The sequence below is a fragment of the Triticum urartu genome, chromosome 5A, assembly GCF_056163025.1.
Source record: "Triticum urartu cultivar PI428250 chromosome 5A, HENAU_Tu73, whole genome shotgun sequence".
Lineage (NCBI taxonomy): Eukaryota > Viridiplantae > Streptophyta > Magnoliopsida > Poales > Poaceae > Triticum > Triticum urartu.
Genome location: NC_141877.1, coordinates 101073085 through 101097208, shown reverse-complemented (window position 1 = coordinate 101097208; position 24124 = coordinate 101073085). Strand labels below are relative to the sequence as shown.

Sequence of the window (24124 nt, the reverse complement as noted above, 5' to 3'; positions counted from 1 at the left end):
GTGGTAGACAGACAAGAATGTAGGGCCACTGATGATAAACTAGCATCCTATACTAAGCATTTAGGATTGCAGGTAAGGTATCAACAGCTGGAGCAACAATGATAGGCTATGCATCAGAATAGGATTAACGGAAAGCAGTAACATGCTACACTACTCTAATGCAAGCAGTAGAAAGAGAGTAGGCGATATCTGGTGATCAAGCGGGGGGCTTGCCTGGTTGCTCTGGCAAGAGAGAGGGGTCGTCAACATTGTAGTCGTACTAGGTAGCCGCGGCGTCGGTCTCGGTGTCTAGCGAGAGAAGAGGGGGGAAGAAACAATAAATATAATGCAAATAGATACATAATGATGCATGACAAGACAAGTAGCGGTGTTAGGGGTGCCCTAACGCGGTATGAGGTGATACAGGCGAAGGGGTGAAACATCCGGGAAAGTATTCTCGGTGTTTCGCGTTTTCGGACAGATTAACCGGAGGGGAAAAGTTGTGTGTTCGCTATGCTAGAGATGTGTGGCAGACGAACGAGCTGCGTATCCGAATTCGTCTCGTCATTCTGAGCAACTTTCATGTACAAAGTATTTTGATCCGGATTACCGTTATTTTTCTATGATTTTTCGAAGTTTTAAATGATTTTGTAAAATCACTGAAATTTGGCTAAGTCCTCAGTTTCAAACATTATTTGGCTGTCTTCCAAAGGCTATATCTAGAGTCCTGTTCATCTTATGGATTAGTGCCTTATATCAATTCTGAGCACCTTGCTGTGATCTACATGACAGTACCAAGTCCATCTACGTTAGTGTCCATTTGCTTGTTCATCAACAGGACTAAAGTGGTTATGAAAATAAAGTTGTTTTCCAGTCTTTTTTAATAGAACATTGAACTTTGTGATTTTCATAGGAATTAATCCACGCATCGAAAGGGTTTGGTCCAGTGGGATAAAATGGAGTTTGTCAAGTATACTTTCTACTCATATTTTCTTTAGCCCTATTAGTAGTTGTTTAGTCGCAGTTTATGGGCAGCCGAGGGGGTTACTCGATGTAGAAATGAAAAAGCTAGCTAGGCTGCTACAGTAGCTAGTAGCAACAATAGTTTCAGCAGAGCAGCAGTGTCATGAAAACGAGCTTCGCGGGAGCGACGCTGCACGGCGTACGCGTGGGCCTGCAAAACGGGGCCGGGGCAGTGCGGCCAGGCACGGGCAGGGGCACGGCCCAGGTGCAGCCAGGCATGGCCCCGGCGCGAGACAGCGGGACGATGGGCGCGTAGCAGCGGCAGCTGTGGGTGAGCAGAGACGAGCGAGCACGGCGGCAGGCGACGCGATGCGGAGCAGGGTGCGGGCCGCGGTGGTGGAGCAGCAACAGGGATGGTGGGCTTGACGGGTGCGGCAGGGCGCCGCCATGGGGATGCCAGTGAGGCGATGCGCGGCTGGAGCGCGGGTGTATCGGGCGGTAGAAGTGGACGGCGGTGACACGAGCGGCCACGGGCACGGGGTGCGCGTGCAGTGGCGACCTACAACAACAGCAGCAAGCACGGCGAGGCGACGCGGCCTGGCAAAGGTCCGACGCGGGGTGGCGGGCACGTAGTATGCACAAGTAGCAGAAGCAGCTACGGCACGTACAGAGGAGCTCGGGCTCCGGCCGTGGCGACTATAGACGAACACGAGGGCGGTGACAAACTGCACAGATCGAAGGGGAATATGAGGGGGGCGACGGACGAGCTCACCACGGGGCTTGTGGACACCTCGGTTGCCGCGGGGATGGACCATAGCAGCGGTGGCGACGGCGAGATGGGGTCGGCCGGAGGAAGAAGAAGGGCTCGATCCCGGCGATGGAGTGGATGTCGGCTCGAGCTCGTGGACGCAGATGATGAAGCGGACGACGACGGAGAGCGTGGACAAGGTCTCATGGCGCGGGGACGACGGAGAGCGCACGGACGATGATGGCCATAGCCACAAGGCTACAGTTGTGGGTTGCGGGGATGAAAGCGAGCGAGGAAGAGAGGGAAAGGGCGCTAGGGTTTGTCCAGAGGCGCCGGGGTGCTCTTATCCATCGCGGGGACTCGCTAGATGATCAACACGGCGACATCCACGGCCATGGAGGCGTGGATGTGCGCCACGACGCGCCCCTGCTTCCTCCACTATACATGAAGGAGAAAGCCTCAAGATGGGCTAGGCCATTTAGTGTAGACATGGGCCAAAGTGCACAGTAGTTAGGTTCCTTCTACATTTACTATTTTTTGTTTTCTATTTTCTCTATAGTTTTCTATTTATTTTATCTATCAAACAAACTTTCTCAAAAGTGCCACTTAGCACAATATTACTGGGTAGCATTTTAAAGCAGCACACAAAGTTACAACTTATTTTGAAAAGGTTGGATATTTATCTAAATTGGAACGGTAAATTTAATTGTTGCTAACTCTGTTTTAAATAGGTTACTGTCATTTTGCTAATTCAAAATATGTTGGATAATTTATGAAAAGTAGTTAAGGAATATTTTCAACCCAGCCTGCATTTTTATTTTATTATTTGAATATTTAATAATTTGACTTGCATTTGAATTTGAATTCAAGTTCGGTTTGGATCAAGGTGAGGTTTAGAAAATTAATCGTGATGACATGGTGCCATTAGTGTGTGGTTACTGTAGCTTAACTACCCGGGCATTACAAGAAATCAAAGTCACGTATGAGGTCAATAATACGATTGAGAAAACTTTGTTTGCCTATTTGTTTCCTGGGATGACATCCATGCCGAACACGACCGTGCTGGCAAATTCGCTGGAGGGCATGAAAACCCATGGAGAAGTTTTTAAGATGAAGATACTCATGTACCTGATCTCAGTTGTTTTTGCGCCGACCACATATCTTCGTCCAAGTAACTAATGCTTCCCCATCCTGGTGAATGCTCTATCTCTACTCCTTCATTTTTCCTTCAATCTTTTGACTCCTATGTCGTCTGTAAGCTAGTCACTGCCCGTTTTTTGATGTTTACCCATTTTGATTTCTGATGCAGCAACTTCTTGTCCTGAAATTTGTGTTGTGCAGGCAAAAATGAAAGAAGTGAAGAACATGAATTGGTGTAAGTTCATTGCGGACTTCCTACATGATGCATTCTCAAACAAGATGTACCAGAAGGGTTGTCGACTCCATTTAATGGTATTTTTGTTCTACTCTTTTGCAAACACTCCTAGCTCCTTGAGCATGCATGGCAACCATGATGGTGACATTGTGGCAACTACCATCATAACAAGATGGAAACTGCCAACATAACTAGATGGCAACTACCATCATAACAAGATGGCAACTACCATCATAACAAGATGGCAACTGCCAACATAACTAGATGGCAACTAACAGAAATACATGGCAACTCTTTTCTTTCTTCAGCCCTCCAACTTGATGATTGAAGGAACATACGTTAGCTTCTTTTTTGTAAAATACCATGATGGCAAGTGATTTTTTTTCTTTTTACATTGTTGTACATCAGCTCATGTACGTCGATCGTCTTGATCTGTCCACTATGGACTTTACTGGGATAGGAGGCCCGCTGCCTCCACACAAGTTTGGTATTTCTGCGTGGACTTACGATGCTGTCAAGGCTATGCTTGCTGCGGACAAGATAACTGATACGAAATACGGGAAACTGCAGGTTAGTTCTGGCTTCTTTCTTTGCATGACATTCTTTCAATTTTGACGTTGCATAACATATGAAAAAATCCCCATACGGCAACCGTCTGTGGCTAACAAGAGATGACTACCTTGTTAGCCATGGCTGTCTGCGCATGGTATCCATGTCTTACGCCACATGGCAACTCTGCCATCCATTTTGAAACTTCCATCCTATTCCTCTTTTTTATTTTTCATTTTTCAATACATGAACTGTTAGTTAGTGTTCATTGTTTTCTCTCTTTACATGCTAGCTGTTATTTTTGGTTTTTTCCAGCTGATGGCCAAGCATGCTATAGACTACAACGTGTTTGGTGGGCCTCAAAACTTTGGAAAGTGGATGGACGTGCACTCAGCTCCATCTTGTCCTGTTGAGGTAATCAAGGATATATATATATATGGTTGTGTTTGGTTTATTTTGATCTTGTGCACGTGACTTTAATACGGTTGGTTACTGCTGCTTCTTGTTTCGTGCACAGGCGAGGGCACCTGTTGAGCATCTAATTGGGCAGTTTGCATCCGGAATGACCAGCTTGCTCGGGAAGTTGGTTGAGGGTTGGACGTCCCTTAATGGCTCTGACAGCGACACGGTTGCGAGGCAGTTCACTCCATTTGTTGCAGAACGGACACATCGGCCAACTGGTTGTCGTGGTCGGTACGACTACAACAGCTCGCAGGAGCTTCCTGACACACAAGATGAACTAGATGGAGATGCTGCTCTCGACAAGGACGATGATGATGACATGGAGAACGTGCAACATGACACCAACGATGATGAACATGTTGAAGTTCGTGCAAGTGGTAAGAAGGGCAAGGGTGCACGAGATGTCCCCTCACCGGAGAAAGTCAAAGAACAGGCAACTGCAAGAGGCAAGGGGTGTCGCCCTCAAAGAGGGGGAGGGATCAAGAGGATGTTGGGCAGGGCTCTCCTGTCAAGAGACCTAGGACCGATCCCTTAGCTGCTAGGAGGAGGTTCGACTTCTATTTTAGTGTTTTGTTTTGTCTCTCCTTTCGAACAGACTGACCCCCTTTTTCCATTTGTTTTGCTAAGCGTGGCAATGTTTTTCATGTCTGACACTTGGTACCCTTTTCTTGCCACTTCCTTATATGTGCAGCGAGGCGACAGCCGGTGGACGAGCAGTTACAAAGAAACAAGCACCAACGCCAACCCGTGTTTCTGCTCGATTGAACAAGGGTGCCCCTATTGCTGGTGACACGCCTTCCACTAGGTCATCTCCTCGTACGTCAACGTCCAACACCGGTGATCCTGTCGTGTTGCCAGATTTGAGGAAGATAGTCAAGAAGTAGGTTATCCCTGTTCTTTTTCATTGCCATATTGCTATATTTTTGCTTTTCAATGCAGCTGTTCAGCTTGCCACGTGGGCTACTGCCATCAGTCCCACATTGCAACTGTTGTTTCTCCCATGCTCTATTTCTTTTTACTACATGGCAACTCCTGCTTGTTTTGCATGGCAACTGCTAACTAGTCAAGATGGCAACTCTTATTCCACCTACATGGCAACTACCAGCTTTTCCATTTTTGTTTGTGCACTCATCCACACCTAGTTTTGAAATGGCAGCCCTGGCACATCACACATTTCTTACATTTTTTAAGATGTGTATCATGGCAACTCCTGCTTGTTCTGCATGGCAACTGCTAACTAGGCCACATGGCAACTCTTATTCCACCTACATTTGCAATTATCAGCTATTCATCTAACAATGTTCGTGTTTTTTTTCAGGGTGAAGAAGACTACCACACGCGTGACCAAGCAGAACCCCAGAGACCCACTCGAACGTATACACTCAAAGTTTTCAATAGGTGGCAACTCAGACGTTCATGAGGCGCCAGTGGACAAACCTACTACTGCAGTGTCCACTGTTCCCACTAGCTCTGATGCAAGCGGCCGAGCACCTCCGCCGGTTGCAGATGTGCAAGCTAAGACAGCAGGCATCCGTACATCTGGGAGTGACGAGTTGGTATCTGCCAGGACTGTTGAAATATTGCCCACTCTGCTAGCAATGAAGGATGCTGTTGTGAGCCATGCCACCCGATCAGCAAGTGTTGAAGTGGACGCCCCCCAAGATCAACCTAAACAAGGAAGATTTCCGCTCATCTGACACGGATTCCAAGCGGGTGGGTGGTGGCACTTCTGTGTCCACAAAAGAAGGGGCTGAGGCGACAGTTCATAATGATATGCCATCCACAGGTGAGACTCTTGGCACAACAGCTCCAGCTTCTGGTGCTCCAGAGGTTGCTAAGGTGTCCGTTACGTGAGCTGGTCTTCCACTTAGGCGTCGTAGCCCCCGCAAGCAATCTGCAGACATACCCAACGCGCCGACTGTAGCTAGGAGCAGCAGAGATGGCTCTGGTTATGTGCCTGCGTCCACACTGTTCCCACCACCTGCCAGAAACAATGTTATGGAGAGAACGGAAGACCGGAGTACAACCGACCCAGGTGGCAAGCCGGGCATGACTGACGAAGGTGAACATGCGGAGCAGATTGCATCTTTACCCTCCGTGGATAACCCTAGCTTAAATCTGCGCACTTCTAAGCTCCCAGTCAACATCGGTGTCCCCTACAGCCCAAACAAGATTGTCAAGAAAGCTGCGACTGATACCGCTGACAGCACGCCCCGCCCTATGAATAAGCCCGATGATTCTGCAGCGGCCGATGCAGAAATGTTTGTTGATCTTTCACCCTTGGATTCTGCCCAGCAAGTTATTCACGGTCTGGCCAGTAGGCAGGAGAGGCACCCAATGGCCTTCACCCCATCGAGCTTTAGCCTTGGCATCAGTAAGGATCAACCAGTGGTGCAAGATCCTACGCCAGTTGCCTTTGCTTTCCCGGCAGGCATGGCCCCAATGATGGCGCAGCCAATGGTTGAGGGCAAGAATGCTGTCAAGTTCGCAGAGCCGGTTGTGCAAGGTACATTTCTTATGCGTTTATCATTTTCGTGCATACATCTTTTTAGTCTGACTTTTGTCCCAAGCATTTTTTTGGGTTCTCACTTTTGTGATGGCAAATGTTATCTGATGGACATGGCAATTGGATTTGCTTGCACACTGTCACCTACATTTTCTGTTGCCATGCTACATTTTCCATTCTGCAAGCACATGGCAACTGGAGTTCATACAACATGGCAACTGTAGTTGTTGTCACATGGCAACTACAATGCATTGCACATGGCAACTCCCTACTTTCTGTGCCTACATTTCATATTCTGCAACCTTTCTTTTCACACTAAATTTATTTTGTTTTCGAGGTATGCTAACCCACTTTTTTGATCCTTGCAGCCACCCCTGAGGAGATTACGCCGTCACTTGATGAAGCTTACCGCAGGATTGAGGAGGCAGCATTGCAGAGGAGGTCCTCACGAGGTCAGGGCCAATCAAGTTCCAATGTGCCTGCTGAGTCGGTATCTGAGGATACCATTAGAAGTGCAACCCCTGGTTCTGTGAGGCAGCGTAGGGTAGTTCACGCGCCACCCGCGGATGATTATGAGCCGGAAGTCAAGGCCACAAAGGATTAGAACCAGCTGTACGACATTGTCAAGCGTTTTGGAAATGCGAGGTCCAACAGCAATCACATGAAGGAGCTGAAAGCGTAATGACCACACCCACATAAACCTCTCATTTGCTTTTCTCTTTTTACTATTCATCCTTTTGCTATTTGTAGATATGCCCCGTTTTATGTTTTATTTTCTTTTTTACTTAGTAGCCATGATTCTTTCATGTTATATCATTTTCATACAGCTCATGTTTGGACAGAACCAAGATCATACAATGTGATGTGACGTACGTTGACCTGGGTGATCTTGCCGAGTCTGTGAGGCCACTCGGTAAAATGTCAAAGAATGTAGTTGCATGTGGGATTGACATCATCAACAGGCATATGGATATGTCTCCCGACAAAACAATCATGCAGTACACTGTGATGTGCAAAATATGGGATGGTGACTTCCACCACAAAATCCTGAGGAAGCATTTTGCTGCGCATGGTGATTTCAAGCTCACAATGAAGAACTGTGTGAGTACTCCTACCTTTTTGCACATTTTTTCCTCCCATGTTATTTTTTTGCCAGTAGCTATGCTTTAGATGTGGGCTTCACCCTGTTTTGTGGTAGATGTTTCATGTGGCAACAGCTGCCATGTAATATGACTTCTGATTTGCTTTCTTAATACAACCCATGTGGCAACTTCAAACTAAAATACATGGCAACTTTGTTCATACATGGATGGCAACTTCTTTTTAATTACCCACTGTAACTAAACATTATACGTTGGTCTACTTTTTCTGGATCCTTGATGCTTTTATGTCACTCATGTGCCTGTTAGTGTAATCGGTGATATCTTTATATGTCATTTTCCCAACTACATCATTCATGTTCTTAATGTGAGCTCTACTTCTTCTTTTCCTTCATTTTTTTGCTTGCAGGTCTTGTTCCCCATGTTCCAGGAGCTTGCACCACAGGACCCACATGACAAGTGTGGTCACCACTACGCGATTTGCCTTGACCTGAAGAACCAACGTTTTGAGGTGCTTGATTCAATGCGTTCAGAAGCTGATGCAGACCTTACTACGCATGCTGAATACTTCATCAACAACCTCAAAGAGACATGGAACCATCACTATGAACACTCAAAGGTCCAGATCAGACATTTTCCAATTGAGTACGTGGCGACTACGAAGCAAGGAAACCGATATTTTCTCATCTTTTCTTCATGTGTCCTCTAAACCAATGCTTACCCTTTTTTGTCACCTCTGAATTGAAGTTTACGATTTTTCTCTCCATTCTTGTGAGCTAACCTGACTCTTTTCTTGTTTAGGCACGACTGCGGCTTCCACACATTGGAATACCTTGCAAAGTGGGAAGGTCGACGGGTTCCTGTCGTCACAGCTGCAATGGTCGTCGAGCTCCGCAAAATTTACACATGGAACTGGTTGATGAATGAAGATTTCAACACGCGGTCCAACGCATGTGAGTTCATAGAGGAAGCTGTGAACAAAGCTGCCAAGAAGTACAAGTGATCACGTGGTGCTCCATACCGAACGCCTACCTTACATTCTGTTGTCGAGGAATGTAAGGTATTACCTTGTTTTTTCAAAACTATGTCCGTGTAATATGCTATTACCGCATCTCCTCATAGCCTAGTATACAGTGGTGGCGTGTGAGTGACATTTGAATAGTTTGTAATATATGTGTGGATGTGAACCTACTTAGGTGTGACAGCAGATACGTTTATGTGTTTTCAGTATTATTTATGCGCTTGTGGGTTGGTAGTACCAGTATGGTGTTTTGAATGCGTCCTTGATGTCTGAAAACATGGAAAATGTAGTTGATTCGTCATGGTTAGTGAAAGTTATCGTTCTTTCTTGTTTGGCTTTTTGGGTTTTTTTGCACTGCTAATTGTACCGGCTAGCATGGTAGTTTGATCACGCAGCTGTAATCTGTGCGGTTGCTGCATGAGACCGTTTCAGCTTGTTTCCCATAGTTTGCACCACAGTACAATATATGTGACTAAAATGTGCTGACTGAACATGGAAATCTACGCGATGAAGATTCAGTACAACTAACATGGCATGTTCAGTACAACTAACATGGCAAATTCAGTACAACTAACATGGCAAATTCAGCAGAAATGGCATGGCAGATTCAGTAGAAATGGTATGGCAGATTTAGTAGAAATTGCATGGCAGATTAAGTTCAAGTAACATGGCAAATTCAGTGTCATAGACATGGCAACTACAGCTATTCGTTCATGGCATTTTTACTTCAAATTCTGATGCCCCTGAAGAGTCATTCTCCAATTTTTACAAAATTTAGAACATCTAGATTACAAAAAAATGTCACCATGGACCAAGTCACAGTGCTCCAATGTTGTTTATGGATTGCCCGTCCCTTTCTTTGGTTTCTTGTGTTTTGCTTGAATCTCCAGTCCCGATTTGTATCTTATCTCTTTTGGACGCCCTTTTGTGATGGAACGGGGTGGGTTCCTAACCTGTGTTTGTGTGCTTGCTGTTCCAGATCCTACCTCCGAGTTTTCAGATGATGGCCCCGTGGATGAAGGCACACTTGATGTGCGGGGGAACCTGTGTAAGGCTTCCTCAGCTTTCCTCTTCTTGATCTCATCAAGCTCTCTTTTGAGGGCCTTCCTGTGTTTTTTTGCGACCCTTGTTGTCTCATCACTCTTGCACGCTTCATCAATTAGTTCAGCATAGTTCTTTGTTAACACAACGTGCCTCACGGCTTCCATGGTTGACTCTGGTCTCTCGTCATGCACGTCCAAAACTGCGTTTGATGTCTGCGGCACCAATGTGTCGTCAGCGTCCCAAGTCCATCGTCGCCTTATGAAATGGCGAGGCATTCATGTCACCGCGTTCATGTCCATTACTTTTAGAATGTGACAGCACACAATCCCGTCCCGTTCGAATTTGCAGCATTGGCAGTAGTATTTGTTGGGGAACGTAGCATAAATTCAAAATTTTCCTACGTGTCACCAAGATCTATCTATGGAGAGACTAGCAACGAGGGGAAGGAGAGTGCATCTACATACCCTTGTAGATCGCTAAGCGGAAGCGTTCAAGTGAACGGGGTTAATGGAGTCGTACTCGTCGTGATCCAAATCACCGATGACCAAGTGCCGAATGGACGGCACCTCCGCGTTCAACACACATACAGCCCGATGACGTCTCCCATGCCTTGATCCAGCAAGGAGAGAGGGGGAGGTTGAGGAAGACTCCATCCAGCAGCAGCACAACGGCGTGGTGGTGATGGAGGAGCATGGCAATCCTGCAGGGCTTCGCCAAGCACCGCGAGATATGAGGAGAAAGAGAGGGATGGTTGCACCAACAGGCAGAGATCAGATCGCGTGTATTGGGCAGCCCCTAGGCCTCATATATATAGGGGAAGGGGAGGAGGGTGCGCCCCCTCTAGGGTTCCCACCCCTAGAGGGGTGGCAGCCCTAGATGGGTCTTGGGGTGGCGGCCAAGAGGGGGAGAGGGGGGGCGCCCCCTAGGGTGGGCCTTAGGGCCCATCTAAGCCTAGGGTTTCCCCTTCTCCTCCTTTGCTGCACCTTGGGCCTTGTGGGAGGCGCACCAGCCCACTCAGGGGCTGGTCCATCACCACTCTTGGCCCACGCAAGCCTCCGGGACTGGTGGCCCCACTTGGTGGACCCCCGGGACCCTCCCGGTGGTCCCGGTACGTTACCGATAAACCCCGAAACCTTTCCGGTGACCAAAACAGGACTTCTCATATATAAATCTTTACCTCCGGACCATTCCGGAACTCCTCGTGACGTCCGGGATCTCATCCGGGACTCCGAACAACATTCGGTAACCACATACAAACTTCCTTTATAACCCTAGCGTCATCGAACCTTAAGTGTGTAGACCCTACGGGTTCGGGAGACATGCAGACATGACCGAGACGTTCTCCGGTCAATAACCAACAGCGGGATCTGGATACCCATGTTGGCTCCCACATGTTCCATGATGATCTCATCGGATGAACCACGATGTCAAGGACTTAATCAATCCCGTATACAATTCCCTTTGTCTAGCGGTACGATACTTGCCCGAGATTCGATCGTCGGTATCCCGATACCTTGTTCAATCTCGTTACCGGCAAGTCTCTTTACTCGTTCCGTAACACATCATCCCGTGATCAACTCCTTGATCACATTGTGCACATTATGATGATGTCCTACCGAGTGGGCCCAGAGATACCTCTCCGTTTGCACGGAGTGACAAATCCCAGTCTCGATTCGTACCAACCCAACAGACACTTTCGGAGATACCTGTAGTGTACCTTTATAGCCACCCAGTTACGTTGTGACGTTTGGCACACCCAAAGCACTCCTACGGTATCCGGGAGTTGCACAATCTCATGGTCTAAGGAAATGATACTTGACATTAGAAAAGCTTTAGCATACGAACTACACGATCTAGTGCTATGCTTAGGATTGGGTCTTGTCCATCACATCATTCTCCTAATGATGTGATCCCGTTATCAATGACATCCAATGTCCATGGTCAGGAAACCGTAACCATCTATTGTTCAACGAGCTAGTCAACTAGAGGCTTACTAGGGACATGGTGTTGTCTATGTATCCACACATGTATCTGAGTTTCCTATCAATACAATTATAGCATGGATAATAAACGATTATCATGAACAAGGAAATATAATAATAACTAATTTATTATTGCCTCTAGGGCATATTTCCAACAGTATTCGCCTTCGCTTATCGATGTCTTCACAAAGTAGTTCCTTCCCTTGTCCGGGTCTTCAGGTTCTGAATCCGACATGCCCAGGATAGAACACACCTTGAATGTATGTTCGTCCACCTGGAAAGCCGTGTATATGCTGGCACGCTTTACTTCTTCCTGGAATCTGCAAGTTTTGTGTGGTTTTGTTAAACTCCTATGTGAAGGTTTTTGTAGCACCTTTTATTGTTGTGGCCAATGGAATTACAATTCATTTAAACATGGCAACTACAGTTCATTAAACATGGCAACTGCAGTTAATTAAACATGGCAACTGCAGTTCATCTAAACATGGCAACTACATAACAACTTCATTTTGGCATTTGCATTCCATGCCATCATGGCCAGTGGAATTACAGTTCATTAAACATGGCAACTACAGTTCATTAAACATGGCAACTGCAGTTCATCAAACATGGCAGCTGTAGTTGAGCAAACATGGTAACTGCAGTTGAGTAAATGTGGCAAACTACAGTTCATTAAGCATGGCAAACTGTAGTTCATTAAGCATGGCAACTAGATATCATGGTTACTCTGTACCTAATGGCTACTTTTCAACAAAATCATCATTTTTTAAATAAGCACTTCAACTGCATTGCATTCTACATGGCACCTACTACCTTCATGCTTGTGCAAATAAGATTGTAGCATGACTGACTTACTTGTTAAAAATCATGTTGGTGTATATCTTGCTCATCTGCCTCTCCATTGGTAAATACGTTAGCAATTTTGGCTGCTTGAGTGCGGTGTTTGCTTCCTGCTGTAGCTCAGATCCCAGTATTTTTTGTTGCAAAGCGGTGTATTGCTTGGCAAACTGCAGCAATGAGTTGCCAGGGCTCACGTACCGCTTCAAAACAGCATTGAACCCCTCACTGAGCTGTGTAGTCTGCAGAAACGGGAAGAAGCACTGCATGAAGTAGGCCGGCACCCAGTACATTCGCTTCTCCCACAAGCTAGCAAGCGTCTCGTGGTCTTGGACTTGATATGTTTCAATCATAGCCATCCAGCTCCTTTCAAACTCCTCCACCGTCAAGTTGTGGTCCATGCACAGCTCGAATGCCTTCTACAGCTCTAGACGGTCAGCAAAGAACGGTCCTAGTGTCTCCTCAGCCTTCTTTATAATGTGCCACCTGCAGTGCATGTGCACTGCCAACGGAGAGACCTCCTCTATGCCTGCACGCATGCTAAAATCCTAGTCTGTTATTCTGTTCATCGAAGCAAGTCCACACATGCACTCCAAGAAGGTCTTGAACAACCAAGTGTACACATCCGTGTCTTCGTTCCGAATGAGCCCGCATCCGAACTGCAATGACTGATTGTGGTTATTTATTCCTATGAATGGAGTGTTGGGGAACATAGTAATTTCAAAAAAATTCCTACGCACACGCAAGATCATGGTGATGCATAGCAACGAGAGGGGAGAGTGTTGTCTACGTACCCTCGTAGACCGACAGCGGAAGCATTATGACAACATGGTTGATGTAGTCGTATGTCTTCACGGTCCAACCGATCAAGCACCGAAACTACGGCACCTCCGAGTTTTAGCACACGTTCAGCTCGATGACGATCCCCGGACTCTGATCCAGCAAAGTGTCGGGAAAGAGTTCCGTCAGCACGACGGCGTGGTGACGATCTTGATGTTCTACCGTCGCAGGGCTTCGCCTAAGCACCGCTACAATATTATCGAGGAGTATGGTGGAAGGGGGCACCGCACACGGCTAAGAAAACGATCACGAGGATCAACTTGTGTGTCTAGGGGTGCCCCCTGCCCCCGTATATAAAGGAGCAAGGGGGAGGCCGGCCGGCCCTAGGGCACACCAAGGAGGAGGAGTCCTCCTCCAAGTAGGAGTAGGACTCCCCTCTTTCCTACTCCTACTAGGAGGGGGAAAGGAAGGGGGAGAGGGAGAAGGAAAGGGGGGCGCCGCCCCTCCTCTCCTAGTCCAATTCGGACCAGAGGGGGAGGGGGCGCGCGGCCCACCCTGGCCGCCCCTCTTTCTCTCCACTAGGGCCCATAAGGCCCATTACTTCTCTCGGGGGGGTTCCGGTAACCCTCCGGCACTCCGGTTTTCTCCGAAATCACCCGGAACACTTCCGGTGTCCGAATATAGCCGTCCAATATATCAATCTTTATGTCTCGACCATTTCGAGACTCCTCGTCATGTCCGTGATCACATCCGGGACTCCGAACTAACTTCGGTACATCAAAACTCATAAACTCATAATATAACTGTCATCGAAACCTTAAGCGTGCTGACCCTACGGGTTCGAGAACAATGTAGACATGACCGAGACACGTCTCCAGTCAATAACCAATAGCGGAACCTGGATGCTCATATTGGCTCCCACATATTCTACGAAGATCTTTATCAGTCAGACCGCATAACAACATACGTTGTTCCCTTTGTCATCGGTATGTTTACTTGCCCGAGATTCGATCGTCGGTATCTCAATACCTAGTTCAATCTCGTTACCGGCAAGTCTCTTTACTCGTTTAGTAATACATCATCTCGCAACTAACTCATTAGTTGCAATGCTTGCAAGGCTTATGTGATGTGCATTACCGAGAGGGCCCAAAGGTACCTCTCCGACAATCAGAGTGACAAATCCTAATCTCGAAATACGCCAACCCAACATTTACCTTTGGAGACACCTGTAGAGCTCCTTTATAATCACCCAGTTACGTTGTGACGTTTGGTAGCACACAAAGTGTTCCTCTGGCAAACGGGAGTTGCATAATCTCATAGTCATAGGAACATGTATAAGTCATGAAGAAATCAATAGCAACATACTAAACGATCGGGTGCTAAGCTAATGGAATGGGTCATGTCAATCACATCATTCTCCTAATGATGTGATCCCGTTAATCAAATGACAACTCATGTCTATGGTTAGGAAACATAACCATCTTTAATCAACGAGCTAGTCAAGTAGAGGCATACTAGTGACACTCTGTTTGTCTATGTATTCACACATGTATTATGTTTCCGGTTAATACAATTCTAGCATGAATAATAAACATTTATCATGATATAAGGAAATATATAATAACTTTATTATTGCCTCTAGGGCATATTTCCTTCATGGAGCGCATGGCATCTTGTACATATTAGTGAGATATGTCGTGTCGAATGAAATGCAGTCTCAGAAATGTTTGTAGGCTCTTCTTGCAGCACCATCCACCCAATACATGTTCCTGACACGGTCCTCATCGTCCAATCTTATCCTGTAGAAGAAATCTTGATCTTCTTTTGCTTTCTCATCGAAGTAGGCTATCGTGGCTTCTATGTCAGCCAACTTGCTTTCTCTATGGTACTTTGCCTTTAGGTTTGTGACGTCTGCTGGTAGGTAGGGCATGCTACTCAGATACCCCTTTTTGCTGTGGATGAGGGAAAGTATCTGCACCATTCTTGATGGACTGACGTTACAATCATGTAGCAGCTTTATGAATTTCTTCTCGAGGGGGGTGAATCATCTATGGGCGGTCAGATATTTTACCAGGTCAAACTTCTTTATTAGCTCATGGCTGTGCTCGTAAAAATATTCAGTGACCACCCACTGTGCTCCATCTACGTTCAGCTTACACCGGACAGGGCATTCCGTCTTGACAATGATACCTCTCTTTCGTTCCGGAACGACAGGCGCATCACCTTTGCCCTTCTTGTTTCTTCGTGCCTTGTAGCACCTCATCTCACCTCTGCTGTACTCGTTAGTTTTTTTAATTTTCCTATGGTATTCGGTGTTGACCGCAAACCCATGAAACTTTGCATATATCTGGTAGAATTCCTTTGCATCTTCAAACGAATCAAATCTCTGCCCAAGATACGGTGGCTAGGGTACCATGATTTCTGATTGTCCACCATCTTCATCCCCTTGTGCTTCGTCATCGGTTTCATCATTCACTTCAGTATCGGCGGCTGTTTCATCTGCTTGAGTGTTGCTTGTGCTGGTGTGCACAGGTGTGCTTGTCGGTATTGCTGGCACGATTGCCATTTCCGACACTGACTTGGCATTGTTTGTGGCATGAGTGTTGGCTGGCTGGTGGAATGCGTCTTTCATGCGCTCAGAGCTTCCCGCAGTAGATGTCCCCGTGCCGCTGTTAATTGTAGTTGAAGGTCCTGCGATAAAAAATCAGGTACAAGCGTAAGATTTTGCTTGAATGTCATGTTTATCGTAACGGAGTACAGCAGCTGCATGTGATTTTGCATGACATCATTCACACAGCAAGCCGTGAATCTGCATATGGCCATGCATGACAACTGTGATTATCCAGCAATGGAAGCTACAGTCCAACCACATGGCAACTACCATTGCCAACACATGGCAACCAACGTCTTTTAGCATCAGAACTTGTAGCATATAGCAATGGCAGATATAGTCCAACACACATGGCAACTACTGTTGCCAACACATGGCAACCAGCGTCTTTCAGCATCAGAACTTGCAGCATATAGCACTGACAGATACAGTCCAACATACATGGCAATTACTGTTGCCAACACATGGCAACTACTGTTGCCAACACATGGCAACTACTGTTGCCAACACATGGCAACCAGTATACTATAGCATCAAAACTTGTATTCTAGGCTTGAGCTCAATACGCAAATGTGAACAATCATGAATGTGGCACACACTCTTATAGCAATTGACAAATCCCGAAGACAATATACGACTCTTTGCACATGACCACTTCGTAGCATTTTTGTTTGTTTTTTCCACCACCACCGTTACAAATCTACTTTTCTTCACATGTTATTCCCCACAAAAGCAAATGCAGTACTGTTTTCTGTTTTCACTTTTTTTACCTTGTTGTGTCGCATGTGCCGATCTTGTGTGGTCTGTCATTCCAATTTGATGTGCTCTATCTACAATAGCGCTTTCCTGCAACTATGAAGCTTGCCATGAGACGTTTGCCGATGTGGTTCCACCGTAACAACCTGCGATCATGGTAGCAGTTGGTCATTGCATGGCAACTGTAGTTTGTTCAACATGGCACATGTAGTGGTCCAACCATGCCACACAGATTTGTTCACACTTGTCATCCACGGTTGTTTAGACATTCCAGTCACATTTTGATTATACATGGCAACTGCAGTTGTCCAGGCATGGCAACTGCAGTTTGTCCAGCCATGGCAACTGCAGCTATCAGATATGTTCCTTTCTCCTAACTCACTGTCCACAACTTCACTTTCATGCACTCATCTGTGTATGACGTTGATGGCAGGTACATGGTTGCCGCCTGATGCCACGTGCTGCATGAAAGTCCTACATTTTTTTTCGATATAACTCGTGAGTCGTTTGCCATCCTTGCAAGTTTAATTTCATGTCCACAACAGTAAGTTTCTTTTTCGTATACGTTACCTTGATTTGCCACATTAGCTAGCTGAAGTTGGTTGCTCGTACATTTGTCAGCGTTAGCGCCCTGTGACGAAACTTGCCATGCTGCCCCCCTGATTGTGGTTTGGTCATAAGAACCTGCTAAAAATAGATTGTAGGACATAAGTAGAATGACATATTCATCGTCACGAACATGGCAACTGTTTCTTCTTTGTTTATCATGCATCGTACCGATGCCCGCGTAGTGCTCTAGTAGTGGCAGCAATGGCCCTGAAGAAATGAGTTGATTGTACTCTGCTGCATCCCAAGGTGGCATTTCCGGCCTTTGAGAAAGCCAAGGATCAGTGTCATCTTCGTGATTCATTCTTCTGCCTTTTCTTTTCTGCCACTGTGTTTTAGTCACTGCATGAACAAGAAAGCATCAACAATCCGCAAAAAGCGTTCTTGCTGTTTGCACGTAGAAGATAACACGGCAATCTCATAACATTTCTTGTGTAGGCAACCAACACCTCATGGCAAGTAGGACATGCACATTCCATTCTCTTTTCTGAATTCTGGATGCCATCTATCATTTTGAAGCGATGGCAACAGAAATTAAAATAGGATGGCAAGCAATAAGATAACATGGTGGCAACTACGGACAATGATAGATGGCAACTGACGTTAGATACAAGTGGCAATTATTTTTCCTCCCTCCCCATGCCAAATTCCTCCTTTCTCTCCCTATTTATAGTGATTCCTACGCACGCTTCATTACCAACTACTCGCATCAAGCCAACCCAGAAGCTTGGCACAAGTCTAGCATAGTATATGACAGATTTGGCGTATGTTGGTGGGCAAATGCAAAGACACATAAATTCGTGGGGTGTTTGCCCTGATAGCGTGGATCCAGTCGCCATCTTCGTGGGAAAATTTGCAATTTCAGATTTCTGGACAAAAGACGGTCGAGAAACAGAAGGAGATCGGAGATCCAACTGTTTTAGCTCGTCGTCTTGAGAGGGCGGGGTTGGGGTGGGAGGGGATGGGGGTGGGGTGGGTGGTTAGCGGTGGGAAGGCGCTAGGGATCTGCTCTGGTTGCCATGGCAACTAGAGAAGGAAGGCGGCGGAGGTAGGGGATCGAGAGGTGCGAGACAATGGCGGCAGGGCGGACTGGGGATCGAAAGGAGCCCGGGACGGCTGGCGTGCTGGGTCGTGCGGGCAGCGCGGTCGTTTGGCCCGGACGTGTGGGCGGTTTTGCCACACACCGGATGTGCGAGCTGTGGCTGCGCGCGCCCGGACGCGGTCGTGCGGGCGGGTTCTTCTCCATGCCACACAAGACGTGCGGCACAACCACCCGTACACCACACGTGTGGCAGTTATCGGTGTCCAAAAAAAACGGCGGTTGCGTTTGCAGTTCTCGACGAAATTGGTGTCTTTGCGCTTAAAAAAAGGTTATTTCTTCAACGGCGATAAGCAATGGCAGGGAGGTGGGGATGATCTTACCCAGTTTCAGGCGAAGAGGATGCTGGAGAGCCGGCGGGACTGTGGAGCTCTTGGTCAATACACACGCGCTTGTGCTCGTTACGGAGGGTCTCCGCCTGGATGCGCTTCAGGTATGTGTCGGAATCGCCGTCGCCGGCCATCGCGAGGTCGGGGGTGGGCCTACGAGAAAGAGTGGCATGGCCGAAAATGATACGTAGTCGGTCTCTCCCTCTCCCTCGATTTGGGCTGGGCTTTGACGGGTGTTCTTTTACCATCGACTACGTGCCTCCGCAGAACACCCTTCTTTCTTCTGGGATGCCCCCTATAATTTTCTAAAAATAAATTATCGCCATGTAAGAAGAGAAAAGAAATCAGACATAGTTTTCTATTTATACTAGCAAAAAAAGTCCGTACATTGCAACGGAGAAACAAATACCACACTCCTTTAACCCAATAACCATGAGTCAAGACCCCAATAGGTCCACGTCTTTCCTTTCAACACATGACATCCCATCTGTGTTACCACTTATCCTCCTTCCCGCCCTCGTCAATGGTGGCCCCGGTGCTCACACAATCACTACGTGTTTGGATGTTGTCAATCTTAAGGCGTCTCTCTCTCGGCATAAGATAAGAAATCGATTTTTTTTCCGTGAGATTTTGACAAGGCGTGCATGCGGGGTTATAGATGGTTTCTTTCATCTCTAATTCTGGTTTTGCTAAGGTGTTTATTTTCAATCTGGATCGTCACCGGCATGAAATAGAGACGGATCATGCGCTATTGATTAAGGTTGCACCCTAAATAGAATTTTTAAAATGGTTAACAGATAAAATAACACCATATTCAGATTATATGCATTTTCTAATCAAATTTTATATGACATGTTAAATTTGGAGCTAGCGTTTAAAAGATATAGAAAATTTTAAAAAGCATTTGATATTTACTGCGGGTTGATTAACCCAATTATCAGGGGTTTCCGACAAAAGAGGAAATCTACTTAAAACTGACTCGCGGTTGATTACCAGAAACATCAGGTGCTTTTCTGGAAAATAACGTGACGAACCAAGAATACTTATTTTCTTTATTATTACCTTCGTCATGGTTTATTGGTCCCCTTACTATTTTAAATTTTATATATTTTAAAAATTGATGACTCAATCTTTATTTTTCTAATTATGGTATTATATTATGTAAACTTGAAAAATGTAAGTTCTATAGATTTAAAATTTTGAATTCAGCATCCGTGGTTTGAAACTTAAAAACACAAAATATCAAATTCAAATTTTGAATGTTGTAAGTCCAGAACTGAAACTTAAGAACCGTTTATTTTATTTTATTTCGTATACAGAATTGGAATATTTAAATATCTTACAGACTTGTATTGGGCCACATACACACCAGTTACCAGTAGCACATCGACTGATTCCCCCATCTGAATGTACTGGGGCTTCAGGTAGCCAATACAAGTTTCAAAGCTATGTAAATATCTTAGACACTAGTATTGGGCCACACACAAACCAGCAACCATTAGCAGATCAAACTGATTCCCTGTTTGAAAGTGTTGGGGCTTCAGGAAGCCAGCGTAGTCCTTGGGCAGTTGTCGATGGAGCAAGCCAGGACATCTCGGTAATCCCGCGAAATTGTGAAATGATCATACACATTGCCATCACGGCTTTTCTTGTACTCAAACAGCAAGGATGACTGGTTGAAGGCCGTGAGCTTGACGAACCCGAAGTCGAAATCCCTGAAGTGACTCCACTGGATATTTGATGTGGTGAATGCTGAATCTGAAATGCTAGCGCCAGCACCACCAACAACCACATGTGTTGTTGCCTTGAACGGGCCACTGTAATGATCCGATGCATCAACGGCGCATTGGCTCTGCAACCAATTAAAGATTGTAACAGGACATATAAGATTGTAACAGACTAACTCTTAAAAATATACTGTACAGGATATGTAAGCTTTATGCCTGTAAACTATAATATTTACAGCAGCATTACCAGCAATAGTACTTACTGGACCTTGTCATTTGAACCAAGTGCAAATGCAATATTCTACAGAAAACTTCAGTCTGGTGCAAATGAAAACTAGGGACATACCTGATAGACTGGACATGTCCTTTCATAGTTATGGACATGACCGTAGAAGGCGAGATCGACCTTGTACTTCTGCCAGAGCTCCTGCAGAGCTTCTCGTCCCATTGGTTCCTTGAATGTGCCCTCTGTCTCATAGTAAGTGCAGGATGAGTACCCAAGAACACGGTGTGCCAGAAAGATGAGCCAGGGCTGCTTCTGCCTGTCGACCGACGACAGGCATTGCTCAATGAACTTGTACTGCTCGGTCCCTGGCCTCCAATCTTCTTCTGTGTTAGCAATGCAGAACCTGAACATGCCATAATCTGTCGCATACCTGAAGAAGGATAGCTGTCTGTCAGTAAATTTCAAGGATTGTACTGTATATCTTAAAAGGAAGACTTATGGCCTCACCGAGTCACAGCATTTACCAGAATTTTGCACGGTTCTCAGCAGGAGTATAGAATACAGTTTGCGCAGGAACACCACATTCTCCACCTGAGTCAAGATTTCCATAGAAAGATCCAGTCCCGGGCCAGTCTCTTTCATGGTTACCACTGAAGAAATGCCCATTCTTGTATTTATGAAACAGTAATACATTTTGATAACAGAGGAAGTTCTGAAGTGATATACTAAACTAACCTGCCAATCATGTATGGTACAGTCGATGCAATTGGTTCAATCTGTGAGGTGAACTGATCCCACTGAGACAAGTAGCCATTGGCGTAGCAAATGTCCCCAATGTGAAGCACCATGTCAATGTTTTTTAGGTCTCTAATGATCTGGTTAGTAGTGTTCAGTGAGCCAGGTTGGAAGTCATTGAACTCATTGGAACCATCTGCCTCTGCCTGAAGGAAAAAATGCGAGCACAAAAAATCACTGTAATTCTGATGCAGAAAGAGAATCACCGTAACTGGAAAATGTCTAATTGTTACAAGAAAAATATGAAATAAAACCAAGATGGGCAGGAAATATAATATACCTTTCCCATATCTCCAAATATGACAATTTGTTGCAAGGAATCTTGCCCAGGATAAGGTGATGCTTTAAAGCTATATAACTTGCTCCAGATGTGGGTACCATTTGGTAACCTATGGCCAAGCCTGTAGGTATACCTGAAAATTTTTAAGTAACCATTTCTTAGTAGCTGGATGCATCACAATTTCAAAACAGGTTAAAGTGAAAAGATAGACAACACACTTGGAGTCTGGCCACAGATCCTTCAAGAAACTAGTATGAATGTAACCCGGATGGCGCCAACCAACAGTTCGAGCAGGTGCTCCTACATGTGCAGATTAGAAGTAAGGTGTTTGATTCAAAACAAAAACAAATGACCTCAGAAAACCTTTGAGCAGATTCTCAGTTATGTTGACGGTGTAAATTCTGAACTACGATCATCTCATCTCTTAAGAAGAATAGGGAAATAGTGACATACCGCACATGCTATTTCTGTTGAATGTTAATGTTCCGGCTGGGGAAAGAAACTGAGGCCCGCCTTTAGCACCCCATTCAACAAAAGGAACTGCTTCTTTTATATCGTATCCACTTGTCCAGGTGATTGTCATCTACAATAGTACTAGTACAGTTACCTTAGATAACTGAAGACAGTTATCTTGTATAGCTAGCTTCAATGCTGAATTGAGAATAATAATACGATGCATATTCTCATGAAAAACAGCCACACAATTCAAAACGGTCATTTCGATGGTGAATTTATAGGCAAGCTTACTTCATCCCAAGACTTCCCTTGTGCCAAACGTGGGTAGACAGGTGCCTTTGGGTTCGCAAAGGTGACCATATTTGAGACAGCAATCAGCTTGGGCTGTTACAGGTGAGGACAGGATTGGACATTTTTCAGTCTCAGGAATATGACGAGTATATTTTTGGTTAGATCAGAGTTGTTATTATGTAGAGAAGTTGAGGTAACACAGTATAGCCTTGCCTTCATCAGACCACCAGAAAAGAGTGCAAAAGAGAAGTCTTCCCTCTGGTTGATCAACTGAAGCTTCAAGTTTCCCTTCCCAGACCTGTTATAGCCATCATTCTTGAACTTTGCAAATTGGTACTGCAATGAAGATAGGAAAGGAAAAGGTTAATGTTCGAAACGGAAGTATCCCAGAGTCTGAATCCTGGCATAGAACTATATCTGAAGCTCAATTAGCCAAATCGAACAGGAAAAAATAATGCCAACCTTGATAGGTGCTGTGCATAGCACTGGAGGTTGTTGTCTCTCATTTTCAGGCTCGCAGATCGCATCACTAATTTTTTTCAAAAAAGAAACAACAAATCAAATAATACGTAAGATCTTAGGTGCATCTCTGAATGCCTAGGTGGATTGAGATCATGTTACAACAGATTTGCCTCCGCGCAGATATACCAATATTATTACCTGAAATTGGCAGGAGAAAACACACCAATCCAGTCGTCATCAGAGGGATTTGGATGGAAGAACTCTACCTCTACCCATTCGCTGCTCTCGCCCTGCAGGATGGCATCACATCACTGTGAAACTGTTGAACAAGAGTGGTGAGAAGTGGGGCATGCTAACCTTGAGCCCAAGAACCAACGGGGACGCCTTTACATGCACCGAGTCATCGATGGCGAGGGTTGTTCTCTCAACTGCGATCCTCGACAGCGGCTGCTCGCCGCCCGGAAGAGCCGCGGCACAAACAAACAGCCATATGACGACCACCCACAGCCTCATTTCGTCGAGAAGCCTGAACACTCCCAACTAAGACAACAATCGAAGAAGAACAAGAAGAAGAAAAGAGCAAGCATATAGACTGCAACACCTACCTGTAATTTCGAACCATTTCTGGCGATCGCCAGGAGAAGGAGAAGGAGAAAGTATACCAACAAGAGACAGCAGCTTTATTATGATACGAGCATATGCGTGGGTAGTGCAACTTAGTTGAGTGACCGAGTGTGCAGGATTGGAGGAACCGAGGAAGAATGCACAAATATACAGCCAATCATTGAGGTAGGCGTGTAGGCATAGGATACCATCCGTTGCTCCCAAGAAGACAAACTGAGATTGAAAAATGGCGTCAAGAAAGACCATAATAGTTGACTGATTCTGTCAGTGTCAGCATTTCCTTTTTTCTTTGCGAGGGCTGTCAATGTCAGTACAGTACTGGTGAAGATTAGTTTGACAGACCTAGAGAAAAGATCATTCGGTAAGGATTAATTGTATTAGAGATAAATGCTTCTTGATCAAATTACCAGGCAAACCCTGAGAGCAAGAACCGTGGCGTCGACGTGGCTCTCTGACGGTCTTCGACAGAGGTTGTTCGCAGCCATGGAGCGCATGAACATGTGCCAAGAAGCATCC

The 24124-nt window shown here is 45.7% G+C and overlaps 2 protein-coding genes across 2 annotated transcripts; both read right to left on the bottom strand.

The window, feature by feature from the left end:
* Positions 1–12580: 12580 nt before the first annotated feature.
* LOC147970466 (protein FAR1-RELATED SEQUENCE 5-like) lies at positions 12581–12967 on the bottom strand. The gene has a single exon (XM_087523452.1). It carries the CDS (start codon positions 12965–12967, stop codon positions 12581–12583), a length of 387 nt encoding a protein of 128 aa, XP_087379578.1.
* Positions 12968–20024: 7057 nt separating this feature from the next.
* On the bottom strand, positions 20025–23850 carry LOC125537212 (putative inactive purple acid phosphatase 1). The gene is made up of 13 exons (XM_048700512.2): positions 23590–23850; positions 23342–23510; positions 23183–23274; positions 22985–23051; positions 22736–22858; positions 22523–22615; positions 22229–22358; positions 21994–22075; positions 21776–21908; positions 21436–21641; positions 21225–21350; positions 20821–21130; positions 20025–20599 (listed from the first exon to the last, which is right to left on the bottom strand). Exons 1-13 carry the CDS (start codon positions 23604–23606, stop codon positions 20288–20290), a joined length of 1860 nt encoding a protein of 619 aa, XP_048556469.2. The 5' UTR covers positions 23607–23850; the 3' UTR covers positions 20025–20287.
* Between the last annotated feature and the right edge of the window lie 274 nt (positions 23851–24124).

Coding starts and splice junctions, on each gene's coding strand:
- LOC147970466 (XM_087523452.1), bottom strand. CDS start 12,967: ATGGACCACAACTTGACGGTGGAGGAGTTTGAAAGGAGCTGGATGGCT.
- LOC125537212 (XM_048700512.2), bottom strand. Junction 23,275..23,341: donor CGTTGGTTCTTGGGCTCAAG/GTTAGCATGCCC, acceptor GCCATCCTGCAG/GGCGAGAGCAGCGAATGGGT. Junction 20,600..20,820: donor GGACATGTCCAGTCTATCAG/GTATGTCCCTAG, acceptor AATTGGTTGCAG/AGCCAATGCGCCGTTGATGC.